The sequence below is a fragment of the Schistocerca nitens genome, chromosome 3 (genome assembly GCF_023898315.1).
Source record: "Schistocerca nitens isolate TAMUIC-IGC-003100 chromosome 3, iqSchNite1.1, whole genome shotgun sequence".
NCBI lineage: Eukaryota > Metazoa > Arthropoda > Insecta > Orthoptera > Acrididae > Schistocerca > Schistocerca nitens.
Window position 1 is genome coordinate 776,933,074 of NC_064616.1, and position 18,606 is coordinate 776,951,679.

General features: G+C 39.2%; 1 protein-coding gene across 1 annotated transcript in view; it reads right to left on the reverse strand.

Annotated features, from left to right (window-relative positions):
• Positions 1-6,562: 6,562 nt before the first annotated feature.
• The window catches only part of LOC126248783 (SET and MYND domain-containing protein 4-like), a 146,495-nt gene continuing 134,451 nt past the window's right edge, over positions 6,563-18,606 (reverse strand). The window contains exon 9 of the mRNA XM_049950158.1: positions 6,563-8,475. Coding sequence (XP_049806115.1) covers positions 8,157-8,475 — 319 coding nt within the window. The 3' untranslated portion in view covers positions 6,563-8,156. The remainder of the gene's footprint in view (positions 8,476-18,606) is intronic.

Below are 18,606 nucleotides of genomic sequence, written 5' to 3' on the forward strand. Positions count from 1 at the left end.
AACTTAAACGGGTGTCTTACGACGTCCGCCACGAGCATATGCAACGAACGAATGTGAACAAAATGAGGTTTTGCCGGCACGGTAACTCAGTGTTCGGTCAGGGGGTTAGCTGCACTCTGTAATAAAAAAAAAAGGCTGAGTAAATGGATCAACGACGAACTGAAACGGGTGTCTTGTGACGTCCGCCCCGAGCAGATACAACGAACGAAAATGACACAAATGAGAATAAAAAAAAAAGTGGTCAGCGCGACAGAATGTCAACCCTAAGGGCCCGGGTTCGATTCCCGGCTGGGTTGGAGATTTTCTCCGCTCAGGGAGTCAGATCGAAAGACTTGCACCCTGCGAACGGTCTACCCGACAAGAGGCCCTAGTCACACGACATTTATTTACCTCTGGAATTTTTGTTGTCAGCAGCTGTTCTTAGCCTGTGAATGTGCACCTTTACCTGGCTGGAACGTTCCGGGTCAGGCAGCCACACCATTTAAACAGGCAGGCCACTGGACAAACAGCTGAAAAGTACCAAGTGTTAAGTGTAGCTCGTAATGTCTTGAATTCCTTGTATTTTCGAGACACCTTAATTTTCATTGTACTGTATTCTCCTAAAGTTATCTGTGAAATTTGGAAAACGTTATATTTCAAAGTACACCACTGGAAAATAGAAAATGAACACTAAGAATTCGATGACCCAAAAGAGCGAAATTTCAAACGTTTATCCATTATGGCTATGGAACACTGCGACTGTGATGGATAAAGGTTTTATTCTTCAATTTTAGTTTTCCATTACCTGTTTCGAATCGCCTAGCGATTCATCATCAGATGGTACATATTTACTGATGTTTGCAGCATTGTGGGGGTCGTGTAGCTGTGGCAAAGTGTGTAAACGAAGCATGAAGCACTGAATGTGGCGAGAATTATTCACATTATGAGATCGATTTAGTTGCATTACTTACAGTTATTATCATCTATTGATCTGTTCTTGGTGCACCCATTGTTTTGGAAAACAAAGTATGTTTTCCAGTGACATTAATTTTACACTACTTCACAAACTTAGCGACAGGTGAGAACTTCCACGTGTTTCATAAAAAATAAATAAACCAAAGAGCATGATTCAAGCTATGTTCTAAGAGTTTGTGTTCGAGCAGTTTCTTTATTCAGCACACTTGCCCTGCACTTTGGTGACAGTAAGTACGTATCTATTTTTGTTATCTTCGTTGTTGCAAAAATAATATGTATTGACATTACAAACTTGATATGTGCTAGTTACAAAATCTAATAAACAATGAGTTTGGATGATATTCCACCTACAGTTTTAGGGCTGAAATTACGTTTGACATTTATCTTCATGTCTAATAGACACTGTTCATTACCCATGAAATAAACATTAGGGCTCTGCATGGAGGCTTTTTTTGTACACTAGAATATGAGAGAGCGAGTGATGCGTAGGTGTAACGATGGAAAGTTGTGTGTGTGTGTGTGTGTGTGTGAGAGAGAGAGAGAGATTTTTGTCCGGAGTTGTTTAATTTTAAGTTATTTGCTAAGTCAGTCTGTTCATTTAAGATTGTTTGGTGTGATTTATTCTTATGGGTGAAATTCTGTGATTGTTCCATGAGATACATGTTTATTCCTTTGTCTACAGTGTGTAAAATATGTAGTTTCTTTTTGGTGTCTGTAACTGAATGACTATTTTGTGCTATGTGGGCTTCAAACTTGAATTATTTAAATTTCTTAGAGTGTGTCTGTGTGCTCGTTGTATTGAATTGCGAAGTTTCTCCCTGTTTGCCCTGTGTACTAAAAGGAGTAGCTGTCTCAGGTTAATTTATATATACCAGATTTTTGAAACGGTGGATTGGCTGTTTCAGTGTCATAAATTATTTTGTTTTTGGTTTTGTTGTTTGTGTGGAAACTTATTTTGACTTTGTGTGGTTTAAACAATTTTGCAAGCTAATATGAGATGTTACTGAGGAAAGCATGGAGATTATTTAGTTCCTTCTGTTATGGACTGTGGTGTTGATGCTGTCTGGTTGTTTTTTTTCCATATAATTTGTCAACTATGGATGGGTCATGAAAATTGTTGTGCGCTTTTGTTTTTGAAATGTTTAGTTATTTGGTTTTGAAATCAGGTTTAGCACGAATTATGTTTACATGGTTGAGTGCTGATCTAAAAAATAATTGTAGTGGACTGACAAGGCAGCCAGTCCACAGAGACGGGTAGCCGAAAGGGCACACGTACACACACGCCGACTGGCGCGAAGTCTGGAACAGGATACGTGATGAATGTGATAAAGAAAAGAACGTAGCTACTAGAACACTTAACTTTTATATCGTCCTTTGGTATACAGCATTCTTGATGATACAAGTGAGACTATCTTGAGATACATGCAATGGTACAAATGGCGCCTTGCTAGGTCGTAGCCATTAACTTAGCTGAAGGCTATTCTAACTGTCTCTCGGCAAATGAGAGAAAGGCTTCGTACGTGTAGTCGCTAGCAATGTCGTCCGTACAACTGGGGCGAGTGCTAGTCAGTCTCTCGAGACCTGCCGTGTGGTGGCGCTCGGTCTGCGATCCTGACAGTGGCGACACGCGGGTCCGACATGTACTAATGGACCGCGGCCGATTTAAGCTACCACCTAGCAAGCGTGGTGTCTGGCGGTGACACCACAATAATAATTTACGTTTTTTTTTTTTTTTTGGGTGGCACAGTGTGTTATTTATAGTGACATCTGAAGTGGCGGATTTCCTATAAATTTTGTTGTGACAGGTCATGTTTAGGTCAAGAAAATTAATTCCATGTTGAGTCTGGTGTTCAACTACAAAATGTACTTTGCGATGAAAATTATTTACTTTCTAAGACGAGCTTTCTATTTCAGTGGTTGTCCCATTGTATAGTATCAATGTATCACCAACATAGCGTTTATAATAAACAATTTTGACAATTTCCATTTTTTTTTTGCTTTAAAAATTTGTTTTGTAGATCATTAATACAGATGTAGTAAGCCAGCTAAGCCACTGCTCATTGATAAATCATAATTCGGAATATAGATTTTGTTATTAAAGTAAAAATAATTTTGATCTATCACGAATTTTTATTGACCCACCCTCGAGGACATATACAACAAACGACCATTCTGATGGAGCCATCGGCACATAGTACAGTCGCCAGGGCGTGCGAAATTTCAGCACTAGTACCCTGTATAGTCTCCTTTTGCTGCAATGCACGCTACAGTTTTCCCACAGAGACAATCGTAGAGGTGACGAATGTACTCTTTCTGAATGACCTGCTATGCGATGTCCACCTGGTGCCTCAGCTCAGCCAGATTTTCTGTCAGACTTGCAGACCGCACAATATGACGTTCCATTCAGTCCTAAACATGCTCATTGGTGTACAGATCTGGGGATCGTGTTGGCCGGGGTAGTTGACGTACACCTTGGAGACCAAATTGGGTGGCACGGATACATGTGGAAGTGCACAGTCATGTTGTAAAAGCACATCAAATTGTTGGTGCACTAACGGTAGCACGATGGGTTCAGTGACATTTTGAGTGTACTTCCCACTGTTCATTATTCCCTCTACGAGGGGCGTTTGAAAAGTCCGTGCAAAAATAAAAACTACTTACGTGTTTGGGGTAAACCCTTTTTATTTTTCAACATAGTCTCCTTTTAGACTTACACACTTCGTCCAACGCTGTTCTAATTTGTTGATCCCTTCCGAATAATAGGAATTGTCCAAGTCTCAAAAATAGCTATAAGTTGCTACAATCACCTCCTCGTTTGAATAAAGTATTTGTCCCGCCAACCATTTCTTCAAATTGGGGAACAAATAGTGGTCCGAGAGAGCCAAGTCTGGAGAATAGGGGGGATGTGAAACGAGTTGGAATCCTATTTCCATTAATTTTGCGACCACAACTACTGAGGTGTGAGCTGGTGCATTGTCGTGATCGAAAATGACTTTTTTGCGGTCCAATCGCCGGTGTTTTTCTTGCAGCTCGGTTTTCAAACGGTCCAAGAACGATGAATAGTATGCACCTGTAATAGTTTTACCCTTTTCCAGATAGTCGATGAGGATTATCCCTTGCGAATCCCAAAAGACAGTCGCCATAACCTTTCCGGCCGAAGGAATGATCTTCGCCTTTTTTGGTGCTGATTCTCTCTTGGTACCCGATTGTTTAGATTGTTCTTCGGTCTCAGGAGTATAGTAATGTATCCATGTTTCATCCACAGTGACGAAACGATGCTTAAAGACCTGTGAATTCTTCCTGAACAGTTGCAAACCATCCTTGAGCAATTGCGGAACCCATCTTGCGGATAGCTTCCTCATGTCCAAATGTTTATGCAAAATATTATGTACCCCTTCATTCGAGATACCCACAGCACCTCACACACCTTAACCCTTCCGTCATCCATCACCATATCATGGCTTTTATCAATGATTTCTGGAGTCGTAACCTCCACAGGGCGCCCAGAACGTTCAGTATCAGTTGTGCCCATATGGCCACTCCGAAAATTTTGAAACCACTTATAAACTGTTCTAATCGAAGGTGCAGAGTCACCATAATGTTTATCAAGCTTCTCTTTAGTCTCCCGAAGCGTTTTGCCTTTCATAAAAATGTTTAATCACCACACGAAATTATTTTTCGCCCATTTTTTGGCAATCACTCGACTTCCTTGATTGACACGAATGCCAAACACAAAGAAATAGACCAATATGGCTGAAACTTGGTGTGAGTTCTTTCCAAAGATGCTACTAACTAAATATGACCTCGATACGCGCCGGTGGTGCCATCTCTCGGACTTTGCATGGACTTTTCAAACGCCCCTCGAATGATCACCAGAGAACAGCCCTTGTAAGATGTGGCTACCCACACACCATGGTGCTGAGTGTTAGCCCTGTATTCCACTATCGTGCACTTTCCAGGCATTGACGCTCACCTGCACGATGCCTTACATATGTATGAGCATCACTGGCACAAGGGCAGAAGCGACTCTCGTGACAGAAGACAAGTCTCTACTTGTCTATCCATACAAGAGTTTATCGCGACACCACTAGGGGCGGGAAGCATGATACGGGGGCGTGAGAAGGAGACGCCCTAACGGCAAGCAGGATCGTAACCCTGCTCCACAGAAACTGTTGCTAAGGGTCCTCGCTGATACCCCTGGAGCAACGGAGTCCCTAATTTGTTGCGAAGTCGTGGTGCAGTCCGATATGGCACGGTCTTGGTGTGCATTTCGTACGGGTCAGCGCTGTCCGGACCCAGGCTTACGGGCATGTGCACCTTCTTCTGAGCACTGACGACAACGTCGATGCACTGTGGAGATCTCTCGCCCCACGAATAACGCAATTATGCACTACGACCACCCAGCCCAGCAGACACACTACACTCCCTCTTTCAATCTCCATCAACTTCGCAAACAGTTCACGTCAACTCTGTCATGGCATGCTAACAATGTTGCAGACACAGATAGAGTACCGTATGCCACGGCAAACTGGCTCTGTAGATGAACAAACGCTGCGAAGCTTGCAACATCTCGTGGCTGATAACGTGGTTCCTGTGGATTTGATCATCACTTTAACTGCCCTCTGTTAGTGCCCTGTGCAAGTATTGTATGCCTTAGTCATGTGTGCCAAGTTTTTATTTTTTTTATTTTTCATTTTTCGGTGGTGTATAAACACTTCTGCCTTTTTTTTTCTTTTTTTGCGGAAGATCATTACCCACTTATCCCTTGGATCCACGCCCGGCCGCATAACCTAAATAACGTGAACAAGGAACCTGAATTAGATACCACAAGAAAAAAAAGAAGCAACAATTCCAGGTGCATAATACAGGGTGTCCCAAAAAGAATGACCCGATTTTAAATAGAATTATGTATTAGGAAGAAGGGCTTAACACCAAGAAATTGCATACTAAATTATTCAGAAAAGACAAAAGTTTCTAAAAATCCATCGTAAATGTTCAATATGTTCTCCATTGGCTGCACGGATGACATCTAGCCGATAGCCGAATTCATCCCAAACTGAGCGTAAGGTGTCTTCTGTCACTGAAGCTACAGCAGCTGATATTCTGATTTTTAGTTCATCAATGTCACGAGTTAATGGAGGAACCTAAACACATTGCTTAACATATCCCCATAGGAAGAAATCACATGGTGTTAAGTCGGGGGACCTAGGAGGCCAAGAGTGTAAAGCCTGGTCTCGCGGTCTTGTAAGCCCTATCCAACGTTGAGGCACGTTGGCACTGAGGATGCGCTCGTAGCGACATCTAGCGGATTCTTTTCTGAAATTCTAGGCCATGCCGATTACATCTAACGCTGTTTCAGTTACCTAGTGACATTTGTCTCAATATTATTACAAGTTAAAATCGGGTCATTCTTTTTGGGGCACCCTGTACATTCTCCATTCGTTCTACTGCAATTTTTGCTTGCATCTTCATGTAAAGTTCCTCATAATCTCCAACAGACAAGACTTCATGGGGCTGTCGTAATTTTGGGTTAACAGGACATTAAACTATAATGACTGGCCAGCCTTTGTAAATACGGTAGAAGGATTTTATCTTTAAATATGCAGCATTAACAGAGATTAAAAATTTATTGTCCTTTACAGTATAACGAACGCAGAAGTGTGTTTTACTATTATTACTGCATATTACATATACCATCCCAGTGCATCAAAAGTAGCAGAGAAAGTGAAAAATCTTTAACTCGAAAATATTACCAGTGGTGTGCTTTTTTTTATAATTTGGTTTGCTTCCTCACAGGAAAGCAAGCATTATATTAACAATGCAAAAACAGTTGCCCCAGTAGTCACTTTTTGGCCGAAAGACAGCGCTATAACATTCTCACAAGGGGACCGCGTCTACTCGTCGTCACCGATTTCGTCCAAATTTATGGGATATGTAGTGCTTGACCAGAAATGAAAGTGATGGAAGTGGCGGCTCCAGACAGCCGAGAGTTTAGAAGAAATAGCATTTTTGGCGCGGATCGGGCGACTCGTGCTATTTATGTTAGTGTAGCATCCAGGCGACGGTTGGCGCAGCGGAAAAAGTACAGAACGGTAATCCGAGGGTCGCATTGCACAGTCCATAAGCGAAAGCTTTTTTATTTTTTATTTTCAGTTTTTCTGTTACTTTCACTGAAAATAAACCATAGAATGCTCAGTATATTGTATTTATTAATATTTTCATAAAAGGCACGAAAAGGAATGGCAAAGGTCAACCTGCGATTGCAAATAAATTTCCAGGGCGAGACTGTAAGACGAACATAAGAACTTAGAAAAAAAAATTAGATTCTTTGACTATTTTAAAGTTGATGGTTTACATGCGCTGGAGAGACACTCGTCGTAAAAACAGAGGAGGCACTAATTTTCGCGGCATCTTGTACACGTTATAAACGCTGTATTTTCACCATCACATGGTTGTTTTAAAGTTTCTCTACAAAAACGTGGTTTACACACATAAAAGGTTCTCTCTCATCGGACATTTTAGCAGCAGACCACGCGTAACAAAGTCCTGCATGATAGTATTCCAATCTCTTCTTGGAAAAGTAACTGCATAGTCCTCGAGGACGCTGTAAGTACGACCCTTTCGTGGAAATTAATGTGGAGTCCCAAATTTTCCATTGCCTTTAATTTCATGCCTTTTATGAAAATATTAATAAATACAATATATTGATCATTATTTCGGATTATACACAATGTAAATAATGTAAAAACTGAAAACAAATAAGAAAAAATTTACACATAGGGACTCGAATCCACGATGCTCAGATTGCCGTTCAGCACTCTTATCGCTATCTGGATGCTACGCTAACATAAATGGCTCATGACTTGCTCGATCCTTGTCGAGTAGGCGCTGTTCTCTTGTCAGAGCTGCTGGATTTCATTATATGCTGGCAGTAATCTGGCATTATTAAAAAAATAATTTAATATTTACTGCGCATTTGCTGGGGGACTGAATCACATTACTAACGACACTCACAATCATTGATTCTTTTTCTGTTACTTTTGGCTCGACTGGTAGTTGACATGTGGATATCAACCATTTAGATTAATACGGCATTAAATTATATCATCCTTAAAAAAACCACAAACACACACGCACACACACACACACAGTACAGCAAAAATTAGTATCTTTATAGTTCCTATGAGCATTATCTTTTCATGTTAAAGAACTTTATCTTGTATGACGTTGGTGTTGCCAGTAAGACTCCAGCACTGATTCAGTACCTGTTGACATTTTAAAAAGTCCATGGATGGGTGAATGACGATGGGATCCAAGAAATGCATGTTCTTAGCGCACAGCTGTATAGCTATATCGAACTTTCCTTCCAAAAGTTTAGCGACAGCTTCCCTGTACGACTGTGAGGACTCGGCTATCTTACATGCTGTTTTCTTGAAGTCGACTTTCTTCTTACAGTGCGGACAGCGGCGAACTGCAGTCAGGTTGCTTTCTATCGGCTTCTTGCACTGCGGACATTTGTAACTGAAACATACACAATGGACAATCGTCACACTAATCGTGTTGTGACGTTAAGCACAAAGCGTGTAAAAATTACCATAGTCTGAACTGTGGTAGACAAACATTGTAATGAAATCTGTTAGGTATAAGACGCTGATGCTGATTGGGTATTTAAGGACATGAAACAGCTAAAGTCATCAATCTCTCATTCACCGTCAGAACAGAAGCAGTGCACCAAACCCGTCTGTGTATACAGTAAATTCTGTGTGCAAATGTGAGAAAGTGTTCTATATGTTTGCTTATCATGTTTCTGAGGTGAGGGAACAAGCCCTATATTCGCTGATTGGGATGTGGAAAACGGCCTAAAAACCCATCATCATCCATCCACGGGGTGGACTCTATCTGTGGTCAGTGTACCTCCCTGTGACAGAAGTGGCCTCGTTAAGGGGACATTTTATGTGGAATTCATTGAAATTTGACATTTTCTTTTTTCTACTCCATAATGTAGTTTGGACTTTCCTGGACATTTTGGTATATAATACATTAAATCAGACAATTGTGAGACCTTCAAATAATGGTTTGAATGTTGATGTGTGACTGTCAAATTTCGTGGCTACGCATATACTGGCAGAGTTGAGCAGTCATATCTTGGGAACTACACAGTCTAGAAGGCTGTGAATTACTTTGTTTTGTACCTACTGCTACGTCTCAGAAGTTAGCATTAAAAACAAACAAATCAGTCCTTTGTTTCTGATACTAGTTTTCATTGAAAGTAGTGTGATTATCGGCTATTTTTCTAGTAAGCTAACTTCTATTGCTTTTTAAATGTAAATAAAATGGCTAAGCGTAAAAGTAACTTCAACAAACGCAAATTTGTGGGTACTTTCTTTCATCGAATATCAACCGATGAAAAGCCATGTCATGTTTTGTGTCCATCTCCACAAAACACTTGGTGTAAATATAGGCAAGCTGAGTTTTCTGATACCCTGCATGAATTTACACGTAAACATTCTCTTCCTTTGGCAGTAATGGAGGCAATCAAACCTATTTAGATATTTGGCAAATCCTGAGCTACTAAAGAAGTGTTTACATGGGAAGACCCAGAATGTGAATGAGTCCATCAGTAATGTTGTGTGGTGCCGTCTGCCTAAAAATGTATTTGTTGGCCTTCTGACACTAAAGTTAGCAGTGTTTGATGCTGTAATAACTTTCAATGGTGGGAGCTATGAAAGACTTAAGGTTGTGGAGAAGTTGGGGACAATATTTGGACAGAGCACAGCTAAAAGACTGCAGGAACTGAATGAACTTTGTATATGTGAAGCAGAGGTAGCTGCTCAGCAAATGACAAAAGAAGCAAGAAAGAAAAGGAGGAGGCAAGCACTGGGCTGTTGTGACACTGATGAAGACACAGACTATGGGCCATGTCAATTCTAGTGCAGAAATGTAAGACTGTATAGCAATTTGTAATAAAAAAGTTTTAAACCTCAATATCTCTGAACTACATTTTCTGCAATAGATGTCCCATTTTCTAGAAAAGTACTGATAGTAGAGACATGACATTTTCATAGCATTCCAAGTGTGAGATTCAACACGTAAAGAACAAGAATAATTAAAATGTCCTGAGTTGTTTTGTTTTTATGTTCATTCATTTACAAAAATTCTGTCAAAAAATTGAGTGTTTGAAAAAAAAAGATAACATGCGACACAATACAATTTTAGTAATAATTCTAGTTCAGTGTATCTAGAAAGGTGCATTCACTAATTATGGAAAATTGTAAGTTGGTGTCTTAAAAAGTTTCCGAGATAATGGGTCACAAAATTCGGTAATTTAACATTGGCGGCATAGGGCATACAATGTCCCATTAAGACATGCGATTATGCAAGCGGGCTAGGTATAAGAGCCCTGACCGAATCTTTTTGAATGAAGGTGATTCTACGAGATTATTCTTTCCGATGAGGCATTTGGTTCACTGAAATGTTTGAAGCATGAGCTGAAACTATTCTTCAGTTTTGACAGAAAAATGTTCATTCCCTTAGAAATGTGTACCAAAAATAATAAAAATGAAGAATTCTACATGTTTATACATATTGTCGTTTATTTTGCGTATCAAAGACCTACCATACAATATTTGTATCAATCTCAGACTTTCTGCAGACGATGTAGTTTCTATAATGATGGGCTACATTAGAAAAACTACACAAATATTCAGTCTGATCTCGATAAGATTTCACAGTGATGCAAAATTTTAAACGTTGAGAAATATAAAGTTATCCATTCTACAATATGCAAAAACTTGGTATCCTATGATTATGATATCAATTATTCACAATTAGGATCAGAAATTTGATATAAATATTTGATTGTAGCAATTTATGGAGATATGGAATGAAATGTGGTAGCATTAACAGCTAATTGCTCCATCTATGGCGTGGTACTTCATACTGGAGGGAAATCTTTTACGAGGATCATTGGACAATTAAAGAGACAAATTGGTCTGGAGAAAAATGCATTTATTTTTACAAAACAATACTTTTTCTACTTTTCAACATAATCCCCTTGAACATTATGCACTTGTTCCAATGAGCTACAAGCTTTTTTATTTCGGCTGCAAAGAACTCTTTATCTTGATGTTTGAACCAATTTCCCACAAACTTTTTCACGTCCTCGTTGTCTTGGAACCTTTTCCTGCATAATGTCTCCTTCAGAGCACCAAACAAATGGAAATAACCAGGTGCTAAATCAGGACTGTAAGAGGGTGAGGCAGTAATTCCCAGCCCATTTTGTCGATGGTTTCGCAGGTTAGTTGAGCAATATGAGGACGTGCCTTGCTGGAGAATCACACCTCTCCTCTGAGGCCCACAACATCTTTCTCTCATGGCTGGCTTCACCTTGTTTTGTATTGGCTGTGCATTGTACGCTGCTCTTCGAGATAATCACAAAAAACTGGACCTTCAGCAACCCAAAGAACTGTCAACATGACTTTTCCTACTGACGCTTGGGTTTTGAATTTTTTCTTGACAAGTGAGTTGGTGTGCTTCCACTCCATGCTTTGTCTTCTTGATTCTGGCTCATAATAGTGAACCCAAGTTTCATCACAAGTTAAAATTTTGTTGAGGAAGTGCTATCCTTCTCTTTCATAACTTTCTTTTAGCTCTGTGCACACTCTCAACCATGTTTCCTTCTGTAGCCGCGACAACTTATTTGGGACCCATCTTGCACATGTTTTGCGGTACTTCAGCTTGTTACAGATAATGTATGAACTGCATCAGTACTAACGTGGACCTAATCAGCTATCATTTCCACAGTCGCACGTCGGTCGGCACGAATAATTTCATCAATTCGACTTTCAAGTGAGGGAGTTGAAACTGCAGCTGGTCGGCCAGAACGGTGTTCGTCAGTCACTGAGTCGCGGCCATTTTTGAACTACTCTACACACTTGTAAAAATTTGCACGATTCATACAACCTTCACCATAAAATTTAGACATTCTACAGTATATATTCATGGTTTCTCGCCTTCAGCAAGTAAAAAACGAATAACAGAATGTTGTTCAACTAATGTGGACGTTTCAAGCAGACTCGCCATCTTGAAATGTATTTTTGAGGTTATGAACAAAACAATGTTGATACATCAGCTGATCAGGGCTCATCCTAGTGGTGCCAGCTTAAAGCCATATAAGTAACAAACTTGCCCTACTAACAGTTTTTCCCCAGACCAGTTTGTCGTTTTAATTATTGAATGACCCTCGTACATACAAATTTCACAAAGAAAATCCAGATATATCTCTACGGAGAAGAACGAGACAGGAAATGGTTAAATGACTTGGCATAAAAAACAGAATTCTGATCATCGCATGGAATGCAAGAAAATTAAGAAACAAAGAACTAGAACGTAATAGGATACTGACGAAACGAAAGACAGACATCAGGGTCACGTCTAAAACAAATAATAAGTTAAAATGGATCTAAGATCTAGATGATTACATTATGATTTACAGTGGACTACCACAACATAGAAGAACACGTTGCGGAGTGGCTGCACTTGTAAATAACAAATGGAAAAACATAATAATGAGCCAAGCGTACATTAATGAAGGAATAATAACTGTGAGATTTAAGTAAGTAACAAGAGTGTATATGCACCAGAAGAAGAAAGAAAATATGATACAGCTACGTTCCGTGACAAATTACAACAAACAATGAACAGAATCAACAAAACAGACCATTTTTTTATATGTGGCAGTCTGAATGTCCATGATGGAAATTTGTCAGTACCATGTGTGATACGAACCTTTATGGATAATGGAACGAACAGCACTGGAGAAGAGCTCAGATAGTTCGCAACGTTCAGCAAGTTAAAATTAACTAATACTTTCCTCTGGAAAAATAAGTAGCCATAAATGCACAATGAGCGTGAGGAAGTGGAGGTCACTCATAGATTAAATAATCACAAACGAAAAATTCTTGTCTGAGACACATGGCGTTATAGAGGATGTGACATATTTGGACCACTATCTACTAGTGTCTGTATTTATACTGCTAGATAGATGGAGAAAGCTAATAATAATAATAATAATAATAATAAGCAAAATACCAACAGCTAAGTGAGTATACAAAGTAAACTTCACCCAAGATGATAGCATAAGGACACTATATAAAAAAGATTAGATCAATATCTAGGAAAAAGTCAACTAGGAATAATGTTGATGTAGAGGGGCACAATTTAATGAACTATATAGCAAATGCAATTAAAGGAGCAGTGTGGAAAAGAAAAAAAAGAACAAAACCGAAAAAAATTAAGAATATAGAATGATATATTAAAAGCAGAAAGCATACATAAAACGGAAAAAATAAAGAATATGATAGGCTTCTGCAGAATAGCACACCTAAAGCAGCAAACCACTATCAACAGAAATTAAATTTTGGTAGACAACTTGTATGACAGGGCCATCAATAATCTTGGGACAGATTCATCTCTCACATCAAACATGATCTACCTGAAAGACAAACTCTAGCTTACTACGAAATGAAACAAATGAACTACTCAGAAAAAGTTACAGCGAACTGAATATAATTAAAGAATATGAAAGGACTGGACATTATCAAGAGTTACTGTGAAAACAGGATGATGCTGGGAACGATATGTGTTTTGATGACGACAATGAATGTGTAAATATTGACAATATAATAATGTATTAACTAAAAAAATAAATAAAGAACTAAAAATAGGACAGCTGCAAGAATAATTAGTTATTTATTAGTTATTTTCATGTTCTATGAATCATTTGCATGATAATTCCTAATGACGTGGAACGAGTCATTTTACATATACACTACAACTTAATTTTTAAATATTGCTACATGCTGAACATTTAATTTTTTTTTTAAATATCTAAAAACGTGAATATTTTCTACCCACCGCCTTTTACATATTACAATAATATAAATTCTTCTCCTGTGTAGAAGGAGTTATCAAGGAGGAACTGTTTTAGTTTGTTGTAAAATTTTGCTTTGTCATCTGTTAGACATTTTATATCTCTGGGTAAGTTATCAAAATTTTTTGTTTCAGCACTGTGCACCCCATTTTGTCCTAAAGACAACCTTAATGTAGAGTAATGAATCTCGTTTTTCCTTCTGGTGCTGTTGTAATTATGAACATCATTTTTCCTTTTGCACTGCAGTGGATTACTTACAACAAACTTCATGAGAGAATAAATATATTGTGAAGCAGTAGTCAGAATGTCCAACTCTTTAAACAGATGCCTATAAGATGATCGTGGACGTGCACCACATATTACGCTTACAGCACGTTTTTGGGCAATGAAGACTTTCTTTCTTAAAGATGAGTTATCCCAGAACATTATTCCATATGACATTATTGAATAAAAATATACAAAATATGTCAACTTTCTGATTTGTCTCTCCCCAAGATTTGCAATGAGCCTAAGTGCAAATGTAGCTGAACTACGTTTTTTTAACAGTTTTAACTGTGGCAGTTCTCCAAGGAGATAAAAATGAATTTAGAAAATGACATTATCTGTACAATATAACGTCCCAAAGAAAAACAAACAGAATTTGATCTTGGAACCCACACAGCTTTGACAGATTTTGAAAAAACTTTCGATCGAGTTGATCAAAATAAATTATGGAGAGTAATTAATGACAGTGGCTACCAAGCACAGATCACAAGGGTAATCAACAGCTTATACCCAGAAATAGTAGTATGTACAGGAGAGAATAGAGATAAAAATCAATCGATCAAGGAGTGAGATAGAGGTGTTCCCTTCCACTCTCTTTTTTTAACCTTTATATTACTAATGTCCTTAAAAGTTTGAAACTATACAATTATCCTGGAATTACATTAGATAAACACAGTAATCTAAGTGCTTTACAGTTCGCAGATGTTAAAGCATAATACAAGGAAGTGAAAACGACATGCAGTTAGCAGTACACTGGCTAAACCAAATAAGTGCAGAACAATCTAATAATTTCACTGCATAAGACGAAATTTGTGGCCCTTCAAGGTAAATACCCACTACGACCAAAAACAGTAATTAACAACAAAGTAATTGAACAAACGTCATATTTTAAATACCTGAGCTGCCACGCGAGTGATAATGATATAGATGAAATGCTGCAAAAATATCAAATAACATGTGTAAAAAGTATGAACTACAAAATCCGAATAGATACAAAAAAAGTTTATAAAACTACGGCGATACCATTACTGTTGTATTGAAGCGAGAGTTGGATATACAAAAAGAAAAAAGTAAAAGTAAAATTTCGCGTTCTGGTCCTAGACGAGCCAACCGGTACCGACCGATCGCCGTTTCATCCTCTGCCTGTGGCATCATTGGATGAGGTAGGAAAGGCATGTGGTCAGCACACCACTCTCCTGCTCGTTGTCGGGTTTCTTGACCTTGCAATCGCTACCAGTCGGTCGAATAGCTCCTCAGTTGGCCTCGCGAGGTTGAGTACACCCCAGTCCTCCCACCAAGGCAAAATCTCTGGCAGTGCTGGAAACTGACCCCGGGTTCCCATCGTGTCAGTCAACTGCACTGATTACTTAACTACCGCGGCGGACAAATAAAAAGAGAGATGACAACAACAGAGATGAGATTTTTGAGGAGAGTAAAGGGCTGAACAACAAGAGATTTAATAAAGAAATAAAAAAATTAGTTGCATGTACATGCTCTTAATGAGAACATAACAGAATGCAGGCGGAGTTCGAAACAACATGCGAATAGAGTGAAAGGTGAAAGAATACCCAAGAAGACCCAGAACTACAATCCGAAACGAAGGACAGACGTATGTCGACCAAGTAAACGACGACTACAGTTATAAGAATCGAAAGACATGAATGCGAAGCAGCTGTTGAGGAGGGAGTAAGACAAGGTTTGTAGCCTTTTCCTGGCGTTATGTAATCTGTACACTGAAGAAGCAGTAAATGAAAGCAAGCAGAAATTTGGAAAGGGGATCAAAGCTAAGGGAAAAGCAATCAAAATTTTGAGGAAAGTTTGAGGTTTGCCGATGACGTTTTAATTATGTCAGACACGGAAAAGGACTTGGAAGATGAGTTGAATGGGAGGATAATGTCTTGAAAAGGGGTTATAAGATGGAAATCAACAATAGGAGAACAGTGGAATGCAGTAGAATTAAATCAGATGAACTGAGAAATGAGATACTAAAACCAGTTAATGACTTTTATAATTTGGGCAACAAAATAACTGACGAAGACCGAGGCAGAGAAGATATAAAGTGCAGACTGGGAATAGCAAGAAAAGCGTTCCTTCAGACAAGAAGAGAATGGAAGCTTTTGAAATGTAGTGCTACAGAAGAATGCTGAAGATTAGTTGGGTCAATCGAGTACCTAATGAAGAGGTACTGAACCGAAATGGGGAAATTAGAAATTTGTGGACTAGAAACCGTTCGGACAAGAAGAGAATAGAAGCTTTTGAAATGTGGTATTACAGAACAATGCTGAAGATTAGATGGATCGATTCAGTTACTAATAAGGACGCACTGAACTGACTTGGAAAAAAAGAAATTTGTGGACTGTAAACTGTACAGACAAGAAGAGACTATAACTTTTTAAATGTGATTTTATAGAAGAATGCTGAAGATTGGGTGGGTCGATCGAATAACTGATAAAGAAGTACTGAACCGAACTGGGGAAAAAAGAAATTTTGTGGCAGCTAAAAGAAGGAATTGGCCGATAGGGCACGACTTCAGGCAGCAAGGAATCAACAGTTTGGAAAGAAATGTGGGAGGGTAAAAATTGCAGAGGGAGAGCAAGGCTTGGTACCGGAATGTGTGCTGAAGTGAAATTTTCTGGCCTGTTAAAACTGTGTGTTGGGGATTGAGACTCGAACTGGGGATCTTTACCTTTCGTGTGCAAGTATTCTGCCGAGTGAGCTACCCAAGCACGACTCACGACCCCTCCTCACTGCTTTACTTCCGCCAGTGCCTCGTCTCCTGCCTACGGTAGAGCACTTGCCAGTGAAAGGCAAAAGTCCCGAGTTCGAGTCTCGGTCCGGCACACAGTTTTAATCTGCCATGAAAGTTTCAGGTACAACTTTGATGTACACCATCCATCCAAAAAGTTTCAGGACTGATTTTATTCCCGGCGTAACTGCACTGGCAACTTGAGCTGACAACTGTAAACAACTGATGTCCATTCGACCATTCATTTGTGAGCAGGCAGTCGTACAGCAGTAGTGTGTTAACGTTGGTCTGTCACAAATCGCAATGGAGCAACATGTCCAACTGAAGTGTTCAAGACATTCTCTGCAATGTTTTGAAGAGGAGAAAAGGGTGTGCAAAGTTTGTTCCGCACACCGTAACTCCCGAACAAAAACAGCAATGCGTGGACACCCGCCAAGATTTGACTAAAGTGGAAAAGACGGACAATTTTTTTCTCCAAATTATCATCGTAGGTGACGAGGCTTAGTGTTATTAATACGAACCACAAAACGACAATGTGCAGACATTCACATGAAAGGCCAACGCTTTGACGACATTCAAGCCAACGTAGGGCGGTAGTTGAACGTCTCAAAGAAGGACTTTTCTGACGGTTTCACACGGTTGCACGAAATTTCTGTCCGTTCTTGTCAACTGGCGGGAAACGATGTAGAACGTCTGAAGCATTAAAACCACCATTTTTACCCTACTAAATTTTTTATTAATCCAGACTCGAAATTTTTTTGACTGATTGGGTGTTTTGCAATAGATAAGCAGAGATGTAAAAACACGACTTGTTCACAGACGAATTGAAAAACTGGTTGAAGCCGACCTCGGGAAAGATCAGTTTAAATGCTGTAGAAATGTTGGAACACGCGAGGCAATATTGACCCTACGACTTACAAGTATCTTAAAAGGTAAGTTAAGGTAAGGCAAAGCTACGTTTCTAGCATTTGTAGATTTAGAGAAAGCTTTCGACAATGTTGATTGGAATACTGTCTTTCAAATTCTGAAGGTGTCAGAGGTAAAATACAGGGATCGAAAGGCTTTTTACAGTTTGTACAGAAACCAAATGTCAGTTATAAGAGTCGAGCGGCAAGAAGGGGAAGCAGTGATTGAGAAGGGAGTGAGACAGGGTTTTGTAGCCTATCGCCGATGTTATTCAGTCTCTATATATTGAGCAGGCAGTAAAGGAAGCAAAAGAAAAATCTGGAGTAGGAATCAAAATCCATGGAGAGGAAATAAAAACTTTGAGGTTTGACGACGACATTGTAATTCTGTCAGAGACAGCAAAGGACCTGGAAGAGCTGTTGAAGGGAATGGACAGTTAATGACTTTTGTAATGTGGGCAACAAAATAACTGACGAAGACCGAGGCAGAGAAGATATAAAGTGTAGACTGGGAATAGCAAGAAAAGCGTTCCTTCAGACAAGAAGAGAATGGAAGCTTTTGAAATATAGTGCTACAGAAGAATGCTGAAGATTAGTTGGGTCAATCGAGTACCTAATGAAGAGGTACTGAACTGAAATGGGGAAATTAGAAATTTGTGGACTAGAAACCGTTCGGACAAGAAGAGAAAGGAAGATATGAAATGAACATCAACAAAAGCAAAACGAGGACAATGGGACGTAGTCGAATTAAATGAGGTGATGCTGAGGGAATTAGATTATGAAATGAGACACTTAAAATAGTAGAT